We start from the raw sequence: 14461 nt of genomic DNA on the forward strand, positions 1-14461 counted from the left end.
ATCGTTGTTAAGCAGTTTACATTTTATTGACCTCCTGGTTTTTAAAAAAGTTAAATTTAAGGTCACACCTCTAAGTTTGATGTACTATATACAGATCATGCAGTATGACTAAAGGGATACAAATTAGCCCATACCCCCAAAGATTTACTAGTATACAGAATCATTTTCATAAATACACATAAAATTCTGGTGAAGATAGAAGAGGACTGACTCTACAGGTTTTCTGAGATATTTTTCAAAGTGATTCAAGGCACAAAATGTATGCTGTTGTGAATACATACATATTCCAGGGTTTGTGCCTGTAATATAGCCCATCTAAGGTTTGGTTTATGATTTACAAAACTATATGTACTGAAATGAGATTCTGCTTCTTAGCTGAAAAACCACAAGACCTATAAACATTGTGTAGATAATTACTCCAAAATATGGAGATACAAATACAAGCACTTTATTTTAAAAAGCAAACAAAAAAGATAGATGTAAATTCAAAAGTGTTTAAATGCTTCAATTTTGAATAATTCAGTTAAGAACCTATACAAGTTTGTTCCCAGAAGCTAATGTATCACTAGTCTCTACTAAGGAAAATGAATTCTAAAAATTAACATGGTTTTCAATAATTCAAATTTCACTATTTATATAAAAACCTAGAGACCAATAATATCCAATAGCTTCAAAAGATAAGCTAGTTTGATGTCATCAATTTACCAATGTTTATCCATGTCTCTTTAATATACACACAAGGAAAATACAATCACTCTATAATTTCTTATAAAATAGCAAGTAAGGAGTAGATGTAGGAGATGTAGAAGGGGAAAGAGAATTCAAAAAGTCCTTCTCTTCAGTAACCTTCACTTCAGAATCATCAAAAAGCAACCACTTCCCCTCAAACTCCTTTAAGCTTTGCACTACATACGAAATTTTGTTCTCAAAACCACTAATGTTAATGCCTGTTTGGTCACTGGATTCCTTGTTACTATCAGATTCATGGGTCCCATTAGTACTGTTAGTCTCAGAATTTCTATTTTCAGGAAGTGCTGTACTGGCAACTTTATCAGGATTAGACACTTTGTTGTATAACTCATAATCTGCCTTGCTCTTTTGTCCTCCAAGAAGTCCAATAGCTTCTACATTTTTTTTGTTCAAAACTTTACTTGGCTGGTTATTTCCACTGACCCTAATAGACACTTCTTCATTGTCATAATTTTCAACCACACCCCTTACTTCCTCCTCATTCAATGGTTCTGGCTTACCTATTTCACACATTTGGTCGATCACAAAATTTTCCTTATCTAGTTCTAAACTGTTAAGGTCAGTGACTTTAACAGAAGCAGTATAGTGCCCACTACTAATTGTAATGCCACTATGCATCACAACTGCAAATAGTCCATAGCTGTCGTTGGTTGGCTTTGTGCTCCATTCTTCTAGTGACAATTTAAGAGGTGTCAGTAAAGGAGTGTTGATCTTGGAAAGTCCACCACCATAACAGTCAAACCTTTGAAAGGAAAAAAAAAAATGGTTTTCTGGGATTCCACTTTATATATTCAGTTTTACACCCAATGTGAAACCAAGTAAAAAGGCTGAACAAACCTTTTTATTGCTCATATGAATAAAAACAAAACACCACCCAAATTTTGTATGACATTTACACAAAGAATACTGAAATACCTACAGTACTAATAGGTGCTTCTGTGTAGGATATATGGCATTTCCCCCTTTTATTTATTTTCCTAATTTTGTACAGTAAATTTTGAAAATAACATTTTAAAAAACCACTGATCTTCAAATCTCTTTTCCTGTAAATCTAATAAATCATTGTAGTGTGAAGTCTGTCTCTACAACCAAGATTTGGGGACAAGAAAAAGCTATACTGTAGCAAAGAAAAAGTCCACTGAAAGAAAGGACTATGTCATCTTCTGGCAAAATGAAACGTGTGGAGAGCTACTGGGAAGCTCTCATGGTAATTTCAAACAACTCATTAATATAGAAAGGAATAAAAGCGACAATGACATTATATTTACATGTCAGAAAAGGCAGTCTATCTAAAAATAACTAGAATTTTGATATTTTTAAATCTTTCAAATACTTAAATGTTCAACTATAGAAAAATCTCTCAAATTGTTCATACTTGTTTTATTTCCTGGCTTACTTACCTTAAAACTAATTTTGCTTGTTTCTCTCCCCTCAAAAAAAAATGCTGATGTATAAACAAAATTTGTGCCTTGCTTTAATCCAATCCATTACAATAATCTAATAAGGAATGAAAATGAACAAATCATATGCAGCTGGATGCTGACAGCAGGAAGAGATGAAAGAAGTCTTAAGGACAGTCCCTGAGTGGTGAAGCTGAGTGGGGTCTATATTCCAATAATGTTTGTTTTTTGTCATCAGACTTGCGTCTGAGCAGCAGCCCTCTGATTGGTTATGTATTAGTTAACTCATTACCTACTAGTAATTATTAATACAACCTCTATGTACTTATAAAATCCATGTAAGAGGTTTCCCAAGGTGGCAATACTGGTAAAGAACCTGCCTGCCAATGTAGGAGATGTGGGTTTCATCCCTGGTTTGGGAAGATCCCTTGGAGGAAGGCATGGCAACCCACTACAGTATTCTTGCCTGGAAAATCCCATGAACAGAGGAGCCTGGCAGGCTGCAGTCCACGGGGTTGCAAAGAGTTGAACATGACTAAAGCAACTTAGCACACACACACGTGTATAAGACATACTTTATGTTATTTATTAAATAAAATGATTTTGATAGTCAAGAAATATTAGCAAGGGTTAAAATGACCTTTTTTTCCCTTTATAATAAATATCATAGTATTTTGAATAAAACTTCAGAATACTCACTCCAAGCCACTAGCAGCAAAGCACTTCAAATGAATAGTTATAACTTCAGGCATTTTGTCAAACAAAAGACTTCGTTCCGCTTCAGTGTAATGATGGCAGTTTTCACAGAAATATTTATCTTCTCCTACAATCCTTTCCACTGAAGCAAATTGTGAAATTGCCCATCTCAGGGTCTTCATTTCTGTTTTTGGCTCTGGAGAAACTACACAAGAGAATCCTGTCACTCACAAGTGAAAAATCTCTCAAAAGCTAAGCTACAACTTTTTATATTCAAAATCAGCATGCACTTTTAATTGACTAATCCTTCCTAAATAATAACTAAAGAGATTTATTTTTAGTTTCAGAAACTAGTAACTTTCTTCAACAGAGCACATACCTCTAAATATTTCATATCTGGTCAAAAAATATTGAAGAAAAAGAGACAGCAAAATCAAAATAAGCCTACTCTGACTCCATGCGACACAGATTTTAGTTTATATTTAAGTAGATTTACAATATCTAAACAGGTAAACCAGTCTCGATCATTTCCCATGACATTACTCTTCTTTCTGTGGTTTACACAACAGAACATTAGGTTCAAATATGTTGTCAACAAAAATATCCTCGACAGCACAGATATTCAGGTAGCCAAAAATCAACTTATTAAAGCATTTCATTTTCTCATTATAACATACTCTATACATCAAAATAAAGATGCCACAATTTTCAAATATAGTTAACTATTAACAAATGAAGCTATACAAGAGAACGATTTTATTACACTAAAGACGGTTTTTTCCCTCAATAATTATATAAGCTACTTATTAGACTGTTTTGTTGAGGAAAACTGAAATTATCCCATGATCTGTGCAAGACTCAGATTTCGCTTACTTTCAGAACTCTCCTCTACTTTGGAAAGCTCATCTTCTTGCACTGGTACACTGATGTCTTGAAAATCTTCTCTTCTTTCTGTTAAACTTTCACATTCTAAGCAACGAGTCCGTAATACCAGCTGACCTTGAAATAATTTTTCAACTAGCTCAAATCCAATTTGCTCTGCACCTAAAACAAAAAAAAAGAAAACACAAATCTAAATCTATACAGATGAGTTTTTCAGTACAGCCCAAATAACCATTATTCCATTTAAAGTAGACATGAATAAAAGGCTGATTTTCACATTTCAACTTGCTTATTAGCATTAAGAGGTGACAATCATGTAATATAAACTCCCTGTAAAGAAAATTTTGAATATATCAATTACTGTTACCTCAATGAAGAGTTTCAACACAATTGTGTCTTAAAACTCCCTTCCCAAAGATATCCCAAAGCATGTCAGTTCTACAAATTTTCCCTGAGATCTGTGTGAACCTAAGTAGAAATCCAGTTCAATTATGATACAACTACCTAGTAGATGCAATTTCTTTCATGAGTTTACGTCAAATACTGCATATATAAAGGGATAAAATATTCTCTTGTCATTAAGATGTATTAAACTCCCCTAATTTATAAACATAAATTACTATTAAGATACACACAAAATACATATAAGTGCAGTGCTTGAAAAACTAGTTCACATTGTGTTAAACCAGATGTATATGCATCTAAAAAAATTCCAATTCTGCAGCTGTTAATCTTCCTATCAATGTTCAAGAATAAATTATACTGACCTTTGTTTATGGGCTTAACTTCATTAACATTAATGGGCATATCATTATTCCCTGGAGACTCAAGTTCACAATCATTAGTTGTATTATCATTTTCATACTTCCCCAAGTCCTCTTCAAGATCATATTCATTTTCTTTACAGTGTCCTTTGGATCCTTGGTTTGTTGCTATTTTACCCATACTACAGAACTTGGAAAGAATGCTGGGTTGCTTAGCTGCAGACTTTAACCAATTTATTTTAACTTTTGATTTCCTTTGGGAGGATCTTGCATTCTCATTTTCAGAAATGTGCTTGGGGGTTATTTTAGGAGGAATCGCTAATGTATCACCTGCAGCTTTTCTTTTTGATCTGGTTTGTCTCTGGTTTTCTTCCAAAGACTGGTGTTCCTTAGAGATTTTAACTTTTTTTTTCATGTTACCAAATTCAGCATCACTTTTTCTTTTCCCATTTCCTTTTGGGAGTTTTTCTCTGTAGTCTTCAGAATGCCTCATACTGTCCATCTCCATGCTGTTATTATCACTCATTTCCTCTTTCTGATATTCTTCTTCTATCTTAGCAGATAAGTCTTCCACATTTTTTACTTCTTCTTTTTTTAGGAGTTGGCATGTTTCTTGAATGTTTCCCAAAATACACTGTAATACTTCCTGTGCATCATGCTGTAGATATCCTTCATACATAGGGTTGAGTTCCCTATAAACAAAAATTTTCATTTCATCTATTCTAGTTTTGAAGATATAATACCAAAACAAAAAACCACCTTGCCATTACAGAACTATTAAAGCCCAGAAATATTTATTCAGCTACTAATCGGAAACTTTTAGGTAAACGTTTAGGTAAACTTTTAACTGAAAAACAGATTTAATCTCATTTTCATCATCACAAATACTTTGATCTCCTAAATACTATTAATAATAGCTAATATGTACACAATGTTTACTATGCACATTTTATTCAAAATGTGTTATATATGGATAGGTAAGTTATTATGGCCTTGCAGCACAGCTTGTGGGATCTAATTCCCTGACTAGAGATCAAATCTGTGCCCCAGCAGTGGATGTGCAGAGTCTTAACCACTGGACTGCAGGGGAAAGTCTCAAACTTTTCATTTTGGAGGAGGTGGTGCATGGGCAAGCTACACTGCTTGTGGGATCTTCATTCCCTGACTAGGGGTCAAACTCAGGTCCTAGGGAATGAAAGCATGGAGTCTTAACCACTGGACCACCAGGGAATTCCTTCTAAATGCTTTTTATATGTGTAATCCTCACAATAATACTATGAGGTAACTATTATATCCCCACTATTTACAGATAACTTGTCCAGGTCAGTCACAGAGATGCAAAAGTCAAGCTTCAACCTAGCCCTGGCCACCATGCTACACTGCCTCTTAACAAATGTGTGGCAGTAAGTTACATCTAGGTCTATCCCTAAACGATGAAAGAATTTTTAAAAGACTTAAAACCCCGTAATATTTTGGATAAAGCCTTTTTATATATAGGATAAAGTTTCATTTTTTAAAGACAATACTACAAAGAAATCTAATTCAGTTAATAGTTTTCTTCCGAGTACACACAACAAAAATAGAAGGCTTGGAATTTGTTGTTCTTGTGTATAACATATTTTGGATACAGACCAAAGGATTTCTATCTGAAATCCTTGGGACCAAGTGTATTTGGTAATTCAGAAATTTTCAAATTAAAAAAACCTGGCACATAAGTAAAATATGTATCACTGACAAAATAGGGACAGTATTCCCTAATTATACACATTACTACTTCTACAGAAATGTATGAATATTCACATTACAGGTAAATATGAATATAAACTCATACAAATTCAGATTTAATGAATTTAGTACCAATCTTAGGAAAAATTTCCAGTCTTTTGAGCCTCTGGGATATCAGGACTGTAGACCTGTTGTTTCTGTTTTCCTTGCCATTTATTCTCCCCATTGTTCACATATCACTCTCCTCCAAAGAGAGTAGTAAATAGCTAAATCGGAATCCTAAAATCATATAATAAGCTATACCTGAGTGTGTTAAGTAGTCGCCTTGGCTGAGTAGCAAGTTCATCAGTGTATTTCTCTGGATTTAATAGAAAACTAGCCTGAAGCTGTTCAACTGAAATGATCAAGGACTGTAAGCTGCATATTAGTTCATAACTTGCCAAAGCATCTTCTTTGCAATTTCCCTGTCAAGAAACACACAAATATTTTTATTTATGAACAAATTAACTTACCCCATTTTCTCACTAGACAATACTAGTTTTTCTAACTCTACTTTCATAAGACTAATTTTGCAGAAGTATACAAAATAAACTTCAAAAAAAATTTAAGCATATTTTTGCTTACTTTCTATTATGTGGGTGATAATGGTTTCTTAATTATGTTAAGTCAAAGGTTTCTTCAAATTTACATAAATAGTAAAAATGAGTCAATTTGAAAATACAACAGGGTAAAAGGGCACAATATATTGTTATGGTGGTATGTGTAAAAGTGTTTACTGATAAACAATAAATCAAGAGGACTGGAGAAAAATATAAAAGGGGATATAATTAAGCAAACTGCCTACTCCACAAGAATGAAAAATAATTGCCAATAAGAAATTTAATTTTCACATGTAAATTTAAGAGAAATAATCTTGGTTATTCTCCCAAATCCTCTGTATTTATTACTTTTTCATTTCTAAGCAAGTGAATTTTATTAATTTTATTTTTTACCTTATCTTTTTGATTGGCTTCATCTTTTAGGGCTTCTTTCTTCCTTGAAATGATATTAAATAAGTGCTTCACTCCAGATTTAAAACCAGGACAAAAATATAAAACCTATAAAATGAGACTGTTTTGAGTATTTACAAAAACGATATACCTAAAAAATCATTAAAATGCTATCATGTTTTTTGAAGAGCATGTTTTCAAATAAGTATTACTTAAAATTTTGAGATTAATATGTGTAAAAAATTGTTCTCTTTCATCATAGTAGCCTGCTATCTTTCCTCTGTAGCAAAGCACTGAGCCTGAAGTGTACAACATGAAATATGTAGTTTCAAGGAGTAAAACCGTATCAGTTCAGTTCAGTCGCTCAATCATGTCCGACTCTTAGCGACCCCATGGATTGCAGCACCCCAGGCTTCCCTGTCCATCACCAATTCCTGGAGCTTATTCAAACTACCTCCACTGAGTCAGTGATGCCATCCAACATCTCATCCTCTGTCATCCCCTTGTCCCCTTCTCCTCATATCATATAGAATCAACTGGACAGAAAACTAAAGGTTTAGTATCTTCAATTTAACTAACATCTACTTAACTTTGCTATCCCAATGTTAATGTATAATTTTCTCTTACCTCAAAGGAAATTTATAACGTGAATTTAGAATCATGATTATTTTACCCCATTATGTTTTATTTACAATCAAAGGCAAAGACAGTATGGACAACTGAAATCCTCCAATAACCTAGATTCTCAGAAAACAGTTACATTATTCTTTGCATACTAAAATTTTATGTCAACTTACCTGAAGTATACTATTAAGATAACAAGTATTGCCAAGATTATTCAGTCCCACAAATGGTAGCAAATTTTCTCTCTTCTCACAGTTTACAGGCGAGGACTGTGCCGCAGGAACAACTTGATCACTATTAAGTACAGAAAAAAGAAACGGATAACGAAGTAAAATCTTAAAGTGGGAATACTACTTCCCTAGACTTAGTCTTTCCCCAAAAGTTGTAGATAAGTACATAGATTTAGATGGCACTTTAACAGAATTAATCTTTACAGGTGTAAAAACTGCTGTACATCCAGAATAAAAGTATTACAAGCACTTTAATAATATTATTAGAGCCAACAAGCTTCAAACAATTCCACTAAAGGACTGTTAATCCCATTTCACAAAGTAGAAAACTGCAAAACTGGTACTATGATTTGTTCAGCCAACATGACATTTTTATCAAGTAGTTTAATTCTGAACAGAATCCTGGGAGTATGACAATATTTGGGAGAGGCTGCACTAAGTCAGATTCTGTTAATAAAAGATTAAGAGGAAACCAAGTCTATGAAGATACTTATACAGCAGTCCTTCACTTAAAACTGAATTGTTCAAGTTTATAATTCTTTGAGCTCATTTTAACAAATAGTCCTCACAGCATTTTTATTTTATAGTTGTTATTATTCTTAATACCTTAAGGTATTTATACACATGAAGCTGGTAAACAAGAGGTTTATACATAATCTCCTAAACTGATTATTGGTAAATACCAATACTAGGAAATTACACAGGGGACCAAATATACATCAGTCATATAGCAGAGTGACTGTGTGTTGAATTTAGAGCAAGTGTAGACTCCAACTAGAACACTACTGGTGAAACAAAGAATATCATTCTGTTTTGCTCTCTTTTCAGTCACTGAAGGACTTATTGCACCAAAAACGTATCTTATAGGTTTGAGAATTCACATACTAGGTATGACTACAAAGTGCATCTCAGGTAACTGTCAGGTCTTCCGAACCAAAAGACCACCACAAATTTCTTTATCCTTACATAAAACATGTTGCACTACAATCTGGTTAAAATTGAAAAATAATTTCAGTCAATAAATACTTCTCTAAGTTAGTCTAACTGTACAAACACAATTTCAGTGAGTTATAATATTAACTGTGACATGATCCCTGTGGGGAACCAGCAGTTTTATCTGGTTTCTACTATACACTGCTAGACTTGTCTCACTAACGTGTTTTTTTATATCCCTCTGTGGACTATCAGGTCAGAATGATTGTAGAAATCAAACCAAGTTCTCTGCTTTTTCATTGATATATAATTTTTAGAAGTACAGAAATATGCTAAAAATAACATACATACATTTCAGACCCTTTATATTCAGAAGTCTTTTCCTCATTTTCTTGAGAATCTGTGAAATCCAAGGCTCTCTTGGTTTCCTTTTTCTGAAAAAACTTCAAGGAAAGTCTGTTTTTTTTGGATGGACTACCTCTTGAAAGCCCATTACTTTCACTAGGTATGACACCAGGCATTTTCTCCTCAAATCCCAAGCAGTTGACAGGAATTAACTTATATAGGGATCTTGTAATCACCAATCATATCTGTTAATCAGAGAAAAGGTTATTAGTTTTCAGTTATCAACTGCTGGCAATAAAGTCACCAGTTCTGAAAACAAATTTACCAAGGAATGGTACTAATTAGAACTTTGTATTGGAAAAATCTAATGCCCACTAATAAGAGGCAGTCAATGTTTACTGCTTAAATGAACAAGCTGCCATTTGTCCTTAACTCTTAAACAACAACAAAAAAGTCATGATACTGAACTTTTATTAGCCTGCTATTAGACTTAAGGGTAGTATCTCAAAATACCCCACTTTAGTAAGAGATCTGTGATAAAGTATTATCATTAAAGGGTAAAAACTTTATCATCTATTAGTTCATCCAGAAAACACTGAACAACAGTACAAGGTGGGGAAAAGAGGGATGAATGGGAAATGAAAGGAGTTCTAGAAGTGACTTGAGTTGTTCTTCTAAAGTCTCTTCTAGTTATATGAAATAAGCTATTTAAAGTATAATCTGCATACAAGAAAAGGCCTATACCTCGTGTTTACACCTAAGAGCTTGTGTAATAAACTGTATTCGAAGTTGAGATAATGGTGTAAAAAACTGCTGTATTTTGTGTATATCAAATTCTTATGCACTAGAAACCAAAATATACTAATTTTCTAAACTTTTTCTAACTACAGAATTAAAACACTGGTTTAAGTAGGAAAAAAAGCTTCCCTTGTGCAAACTTTCTTCCCTGTTTTATAATAAAACTTGGATTTTTAAAAAAAGGCTGTATTTGTGGTAGTCATTTTACACTTCAGTCCTGTTTTTCATTAGGAAGATATTAGAAATAATTATCTATTACCAGAAAATCAGTTAAGAGTCCAAAAGTTCAGCAATGACTTTCAAATATAGGTAAAGGATGAACTAAACTCGCACCCTTAAGCATTTCACTCGGCTGCCTCTGACGTGGGAATTCACAACACTAAACTCAGCAGTGAAACATGCCCTGTTTTTGAGACATCTCAGGAATACCTAGAAAGCAAATTTCCACACTCCAACTCAAATTATTTGTATGAAATGCTATCACTAATGATAAACTAGCCTGCACTACAGTGTCAGGGATCCCTAAGGAGAACTTGTGATTCTTGTCAAAGGTTGTTCTTAGGAGCCAATTCTAATAAACGATGGAAACTGGATTCTCTGAGAGTAATCGGACTTAAAGATAAACAACAACAAAAAACGAACGAGCAGCTGAAATAACTATCAATCTTAATCAATAAACCAATCCTCACGGCTCCTCAAAGCAACGATTAAACATTAGCCCTACCTAGGCTATGCAACTGTTTACCAGGTGCCATATCTTAAGCTATACCACTTCTTGCTCCTGGCTGTCCTTATCACTGGGAGGCTGTTACGTCAAAAATGTTTCTCTAAATCGTTTCGCAGAAAACACAATATATCGAAAATTAAATATTCTTGGCCAAATGACAGCGTGAACACAAAGTCCCATTAGTTTCAGGTTCTTTCCTCTAATATGGCACAACTCAATTCTAACTTTCCACGAAAAATATAAAACTAGGATAACATCCTCGACAAAGGTTTAAGACACGTGGCGTTCTAAAAACTTGTAGAAAATCTGAAAGTTAAACTGCGCGGTAAAATTTAGCAACCACCGACACAGAACAACGTGAGCGCAACCATTTCTTGTCCCTACCCTGCACACTCTTAAGAACCGAAATGAAACTGAGGAGATGACGGACGGTGTTGCCGTCCGTGCCCGTCAGACGCAGCGGGCGGCAGGCGTCTGGGAGCGAAACTATAGCGCCCGGCCCCTCGCCCGCGGAGTTGGCCTATTTACGCCCAGCCCGCACCTGCTCGAGTCCCCAGGGGCGGCTGGAAGGGGTACGGCCCGCTGACTGGAGGGCTAGGCTGGCAGCTGGGCGGGGACGCGGCAACCCAAAGAGCCAGGGGTCCTCTCTGCGGCCCCCTTGGGCGCCGGCCGAACTTGCCGCGGCACCCGGGAACCGGCCCCTCCTCCACGGGCCCTCCTTACCTGGTCATGGCCCAGAGCGAGGTCCGCGGCGGTGACGCCGGCGAGTCCAACCCCGCTGAGTGCGGGTGCGACAGGTGAGCCCCTGCCCCGGGCCCGCGGGGGCCCCCGACCCACGGAAAAGCTGACCCTATCGCCCTCCCCGCGGGGAAGTGACCATTCGCTCTTAAGAGCGGGAACCCGGGCTGCAGTTCGGTCCTGCCTGGCGCGGGCACCAACTACATCCCCGGAGCGGCGCCCTCCCGCGCCCGCCCCGCCCCAGGACGGCAAGGAGCGCCAGAAGCGGCTCCGCTAGCCGGGCGCCCGAACCGCTAGGGTCTTCCTCACTCCACCACAGACGGGAACTTGGCGCGTTTTCCTCTGTCTCAGGACCCCCGTGTTTTAGCCTCCGCCCGCGCCAGCGCCGCGACTGGAGGCGGCGTCCTACGAAAGTGCCGGTTCTAGTCTCCACGCTGCAGAGACGCGAAAGGCCAGAGCCGCCTCGCGACCGCCACTCGCCCCTCTGGCACGCCCGGACTCCGGAACCAGCTGGAACGGTAGTTGCCCCAAGGTCGTAACGGGTTCTGCAGTTTCAAACAGCGCAGGCAGCGTCACGGGCAGCTCGCGCGGGTCCTCGCTGAGGGCGCGCGCTGGGAGCTAGAGGCCTGGCTGGCGGGCTCGAGCCTCACACAAACACCCCGCCCTCCCGTCCCGGCCTTTTTTTTTAACCATTCGTGCGCGAGAGTTGGGGAAAAGCGTACGGGTCGGGAGACGGGACAGAGAGATGGGACGGACTCCTTACTCTGGAAGGACCCGCCAGGTACTCAAATCCACCAATCCGTGATGACAATCCCCAACCCTGCCCACCCGCCGCCCAGGAGAAGCCAATCAGAAGTACCTAGACAAAAAGCGGGCTGGGTGGGCGGGGAAAAGCAGTTCAGCCAATACCAAAAAGAAGAGAGGAGGACTTCAGCCAATCATTTTTGGACATACAGAGTGTGCCTCAGGCGCTGTTCCCTTCCTTGGGCTCTCATTGGCTTTCGAGTGCGCGCTTTCGCTACCGACTGTTAAATTTCGCTCTGAGTTTTGTGAATCCTCGTAGGTGGGACGCCCGCGAGGGTGTGGTTTCCGGAGCTAGGCCCACAATAAATTCCGCCCCCGTTTCCTGCGTACACTCCTGGGCGGAGTTACCCGGAGATTAGTTTGGGAAAATGGCCGACTTCTTTGCTTAGTCCGTTGCGCTTGGGATTTCTGTGTCGAATCGCAGGCCCAGGTCCTAGGCCACCCAGTAAAAACAAGCGCCGCAGTAAATAATAGTAGATACTCTCTCAACTGAATGCTACAAAGTTGAGAATCCCTCTTCAGCCCCTCTGTGCCTCATTTCCTCCTGCTTACCCGTTCCCCTTCCTGACTGGACAAGAAAATGAAAGAGCGTTCTTAAGGCCCAGCTCTGGCTGACGGAGCTGCAAGGGGATCCTGCGCCAGCCCTTACTAACGGGCTCAAAAACGGCAAGGCAGGCCTTACCTGGTTTCTGCCTCTGTCTGTTGTGCGCCTACCTCGGTGAGGTACCTCACAAAGCAAGTGTAGTGAAGAATAAGTACAATCCAAATTCATTTAACCAAGCGTGTTTTTAGGTGCCCAGTATGTGCAGGCATTCTTTACTTCACGTGAGTTATAAGGAAAGGAAATAAGGAGTGTGGTCTCTTGGGTAATAATACTACAGTCTTGACATTTGAGTAGAGCGCTAAATGAAAGCGCAGCCAGCCTTGGAAGAACCTGAGGGTGAATGGTCCAGGTAGGGATAAGAGCAAGTTCCAAAAGTCTTCATGTGGTTGGTGTTTTGGGAGGAAGCAAGGAGGCCAGGGTGCTTCGAGCACAGTTAGCCTAGTTTTAATGACTGTGGGAAATGAGATTAGTGACATGATCAGGACTCTTATTAAGCAGGCTAAGGAGATGGGAGCTGTTTGATGTTTTTGAGCTGGGGCGTGGATAATCTAAAATGGCTGCTTGTGGTGGTAGACAGTTAACTTTTAAAGTGCAAGCTGGAAGATCACCCAGGGAATAAATTAGCTTGGCACCTTCTAATAAGTTAGAAGGTGGTAGCAGTGTAAATGTTGAGAATGAGTAGTATTTAGAATATATTTTGAAGCAAAGCCAATGGGATCTGCTGATAGGTAAGAAAAAGACAAAGTTTTTTTTTTTTTTAAACCAAAGTGATAGGATAGTGGTTGTCCTGGCTAGAATGTAAAGCATTGAGGTAATAATAGTGGGTTTGGTGGGAGGGGTTGTTGTTCTTAGGCATAAAGATTGAGATGTCTGTTTCACTTACAAATAGGGATACAGAGCCAACAGATTTCAAGTTTGGGGATCCATAGAGCATTGTGATTAGGAGATACAAATTTGAGAGTCACCAAATGGTGTTTAAATCCACAAGACTTTAAGAAATCATCTAGAATGGTCGTGGCTGTTCTTCGATTGCTAAGTTGTGTCCCACTCTTTGTGATACTAGCCTTGTTTGTAATAACGCTTGGTAAAACCTATTTGACTTCAGACTCCAGTATATCAGGCTCTAGGTGAGTGACCACACTGTCGTGATTATATGGGTCATTAAGACCTTTTTTGTATAGTTCCGTGTATTCTTGACACCTCTTCTCAATCTCTTCTCCTTCTGCTTCAGGCTGTAGAAGGATGAACACCAGTTATAGTTTTCTATTCTGATTTTCCTAATTCTAGTTTCCAGTTATATTTAAGATCCTAGTGTCAGTGGGCGCTACTCTTCCTACACGGTTTACAGTATTAGTCATCAACATTCAGTTGCATAGAATAGAATCCTTCCCCAGGTATAAGCATGAAGAGCATTGGATACTTGGGTGTCATCTGTGTGTGCTCAGTCATGTC

At 38.1% G+C, this 14461-nt stretch overlaps 1 protein-coding gene across 1 annotated transcript; it reads right to left on the bottom strand.

Moving 5' to 3' along the window:
• Nucleotide 1: 1 nt before the first annotated feature.
• Nucleotides 2–12193, bottom strand: USP1 (ubiquitin specific peptidase 1). The gene is made up of 9 exons (XM_020885481.2): nucleotides 11587–12193; nucleotides 9345–9583; nucleotides 8004–8124; nucleotides 7210–7314; nucleotides 6521–6681; nucleotides 4496–5184; nucleotides 3720–3890; nucleotides 2850–3051; nucleotides 2–1492 (listed from the first exon to the last, which is right to left on the bottom strand). Exons 2-9 carry the CDS (start codon nucleotides 9512–9514, stop codon nucleotides 757–759), a joined length of 2355 nt encoding a protein of 784 aa, XP_020741140.2. The 5' UTR covers nucleotides 9515–9583; nucleotides 11587–12193; the 3' UTR covers nucleotides 2–756.
• Nucleotides 12194–14461: the final 2268 nt, after the last annotated feature.

The sequence above is a fragment of the Odocoileus virginianus genome, chromosome 5, assembly GCF_023699985.2.
Source record: "Odocoileus virginianus isolate 20LAN1187 ecotype Illinois chromosome 5, Ovbor_1.2, whole genome shotgun sequence".
NCBI classification, from domain to species: domain Eukaryota; kingdom Metazoa; phylum Chordata; class Mammalia; order Artiodactyla; family Cervidae; genus Odocoileus; species Odocoileus virginianus.

Coding starts and splice junctions, on each gene's coding strand:
- USP1 (XM_020885481.2), bottom strand. CDS start 9,514: ATGCCTGGTGTCATACCTAGTGAAAGTAATGGGCTTTCAAGAGGTAGT. Junction 8,125..9,344: donor GAATATAAAGGGTCTGAAAT/GTATGTATGTTA, acceptor TGTACTTAATAG/TGATCAAGTTGTTCCTGCGG. Junction 1,493..2,849: donor TTTGCTGCTAGTGGCTTGGA/GTGAGTATTCTG, acceptor TTCCTTTCAAAG/GTTTGACTGTTATGGTGGTG.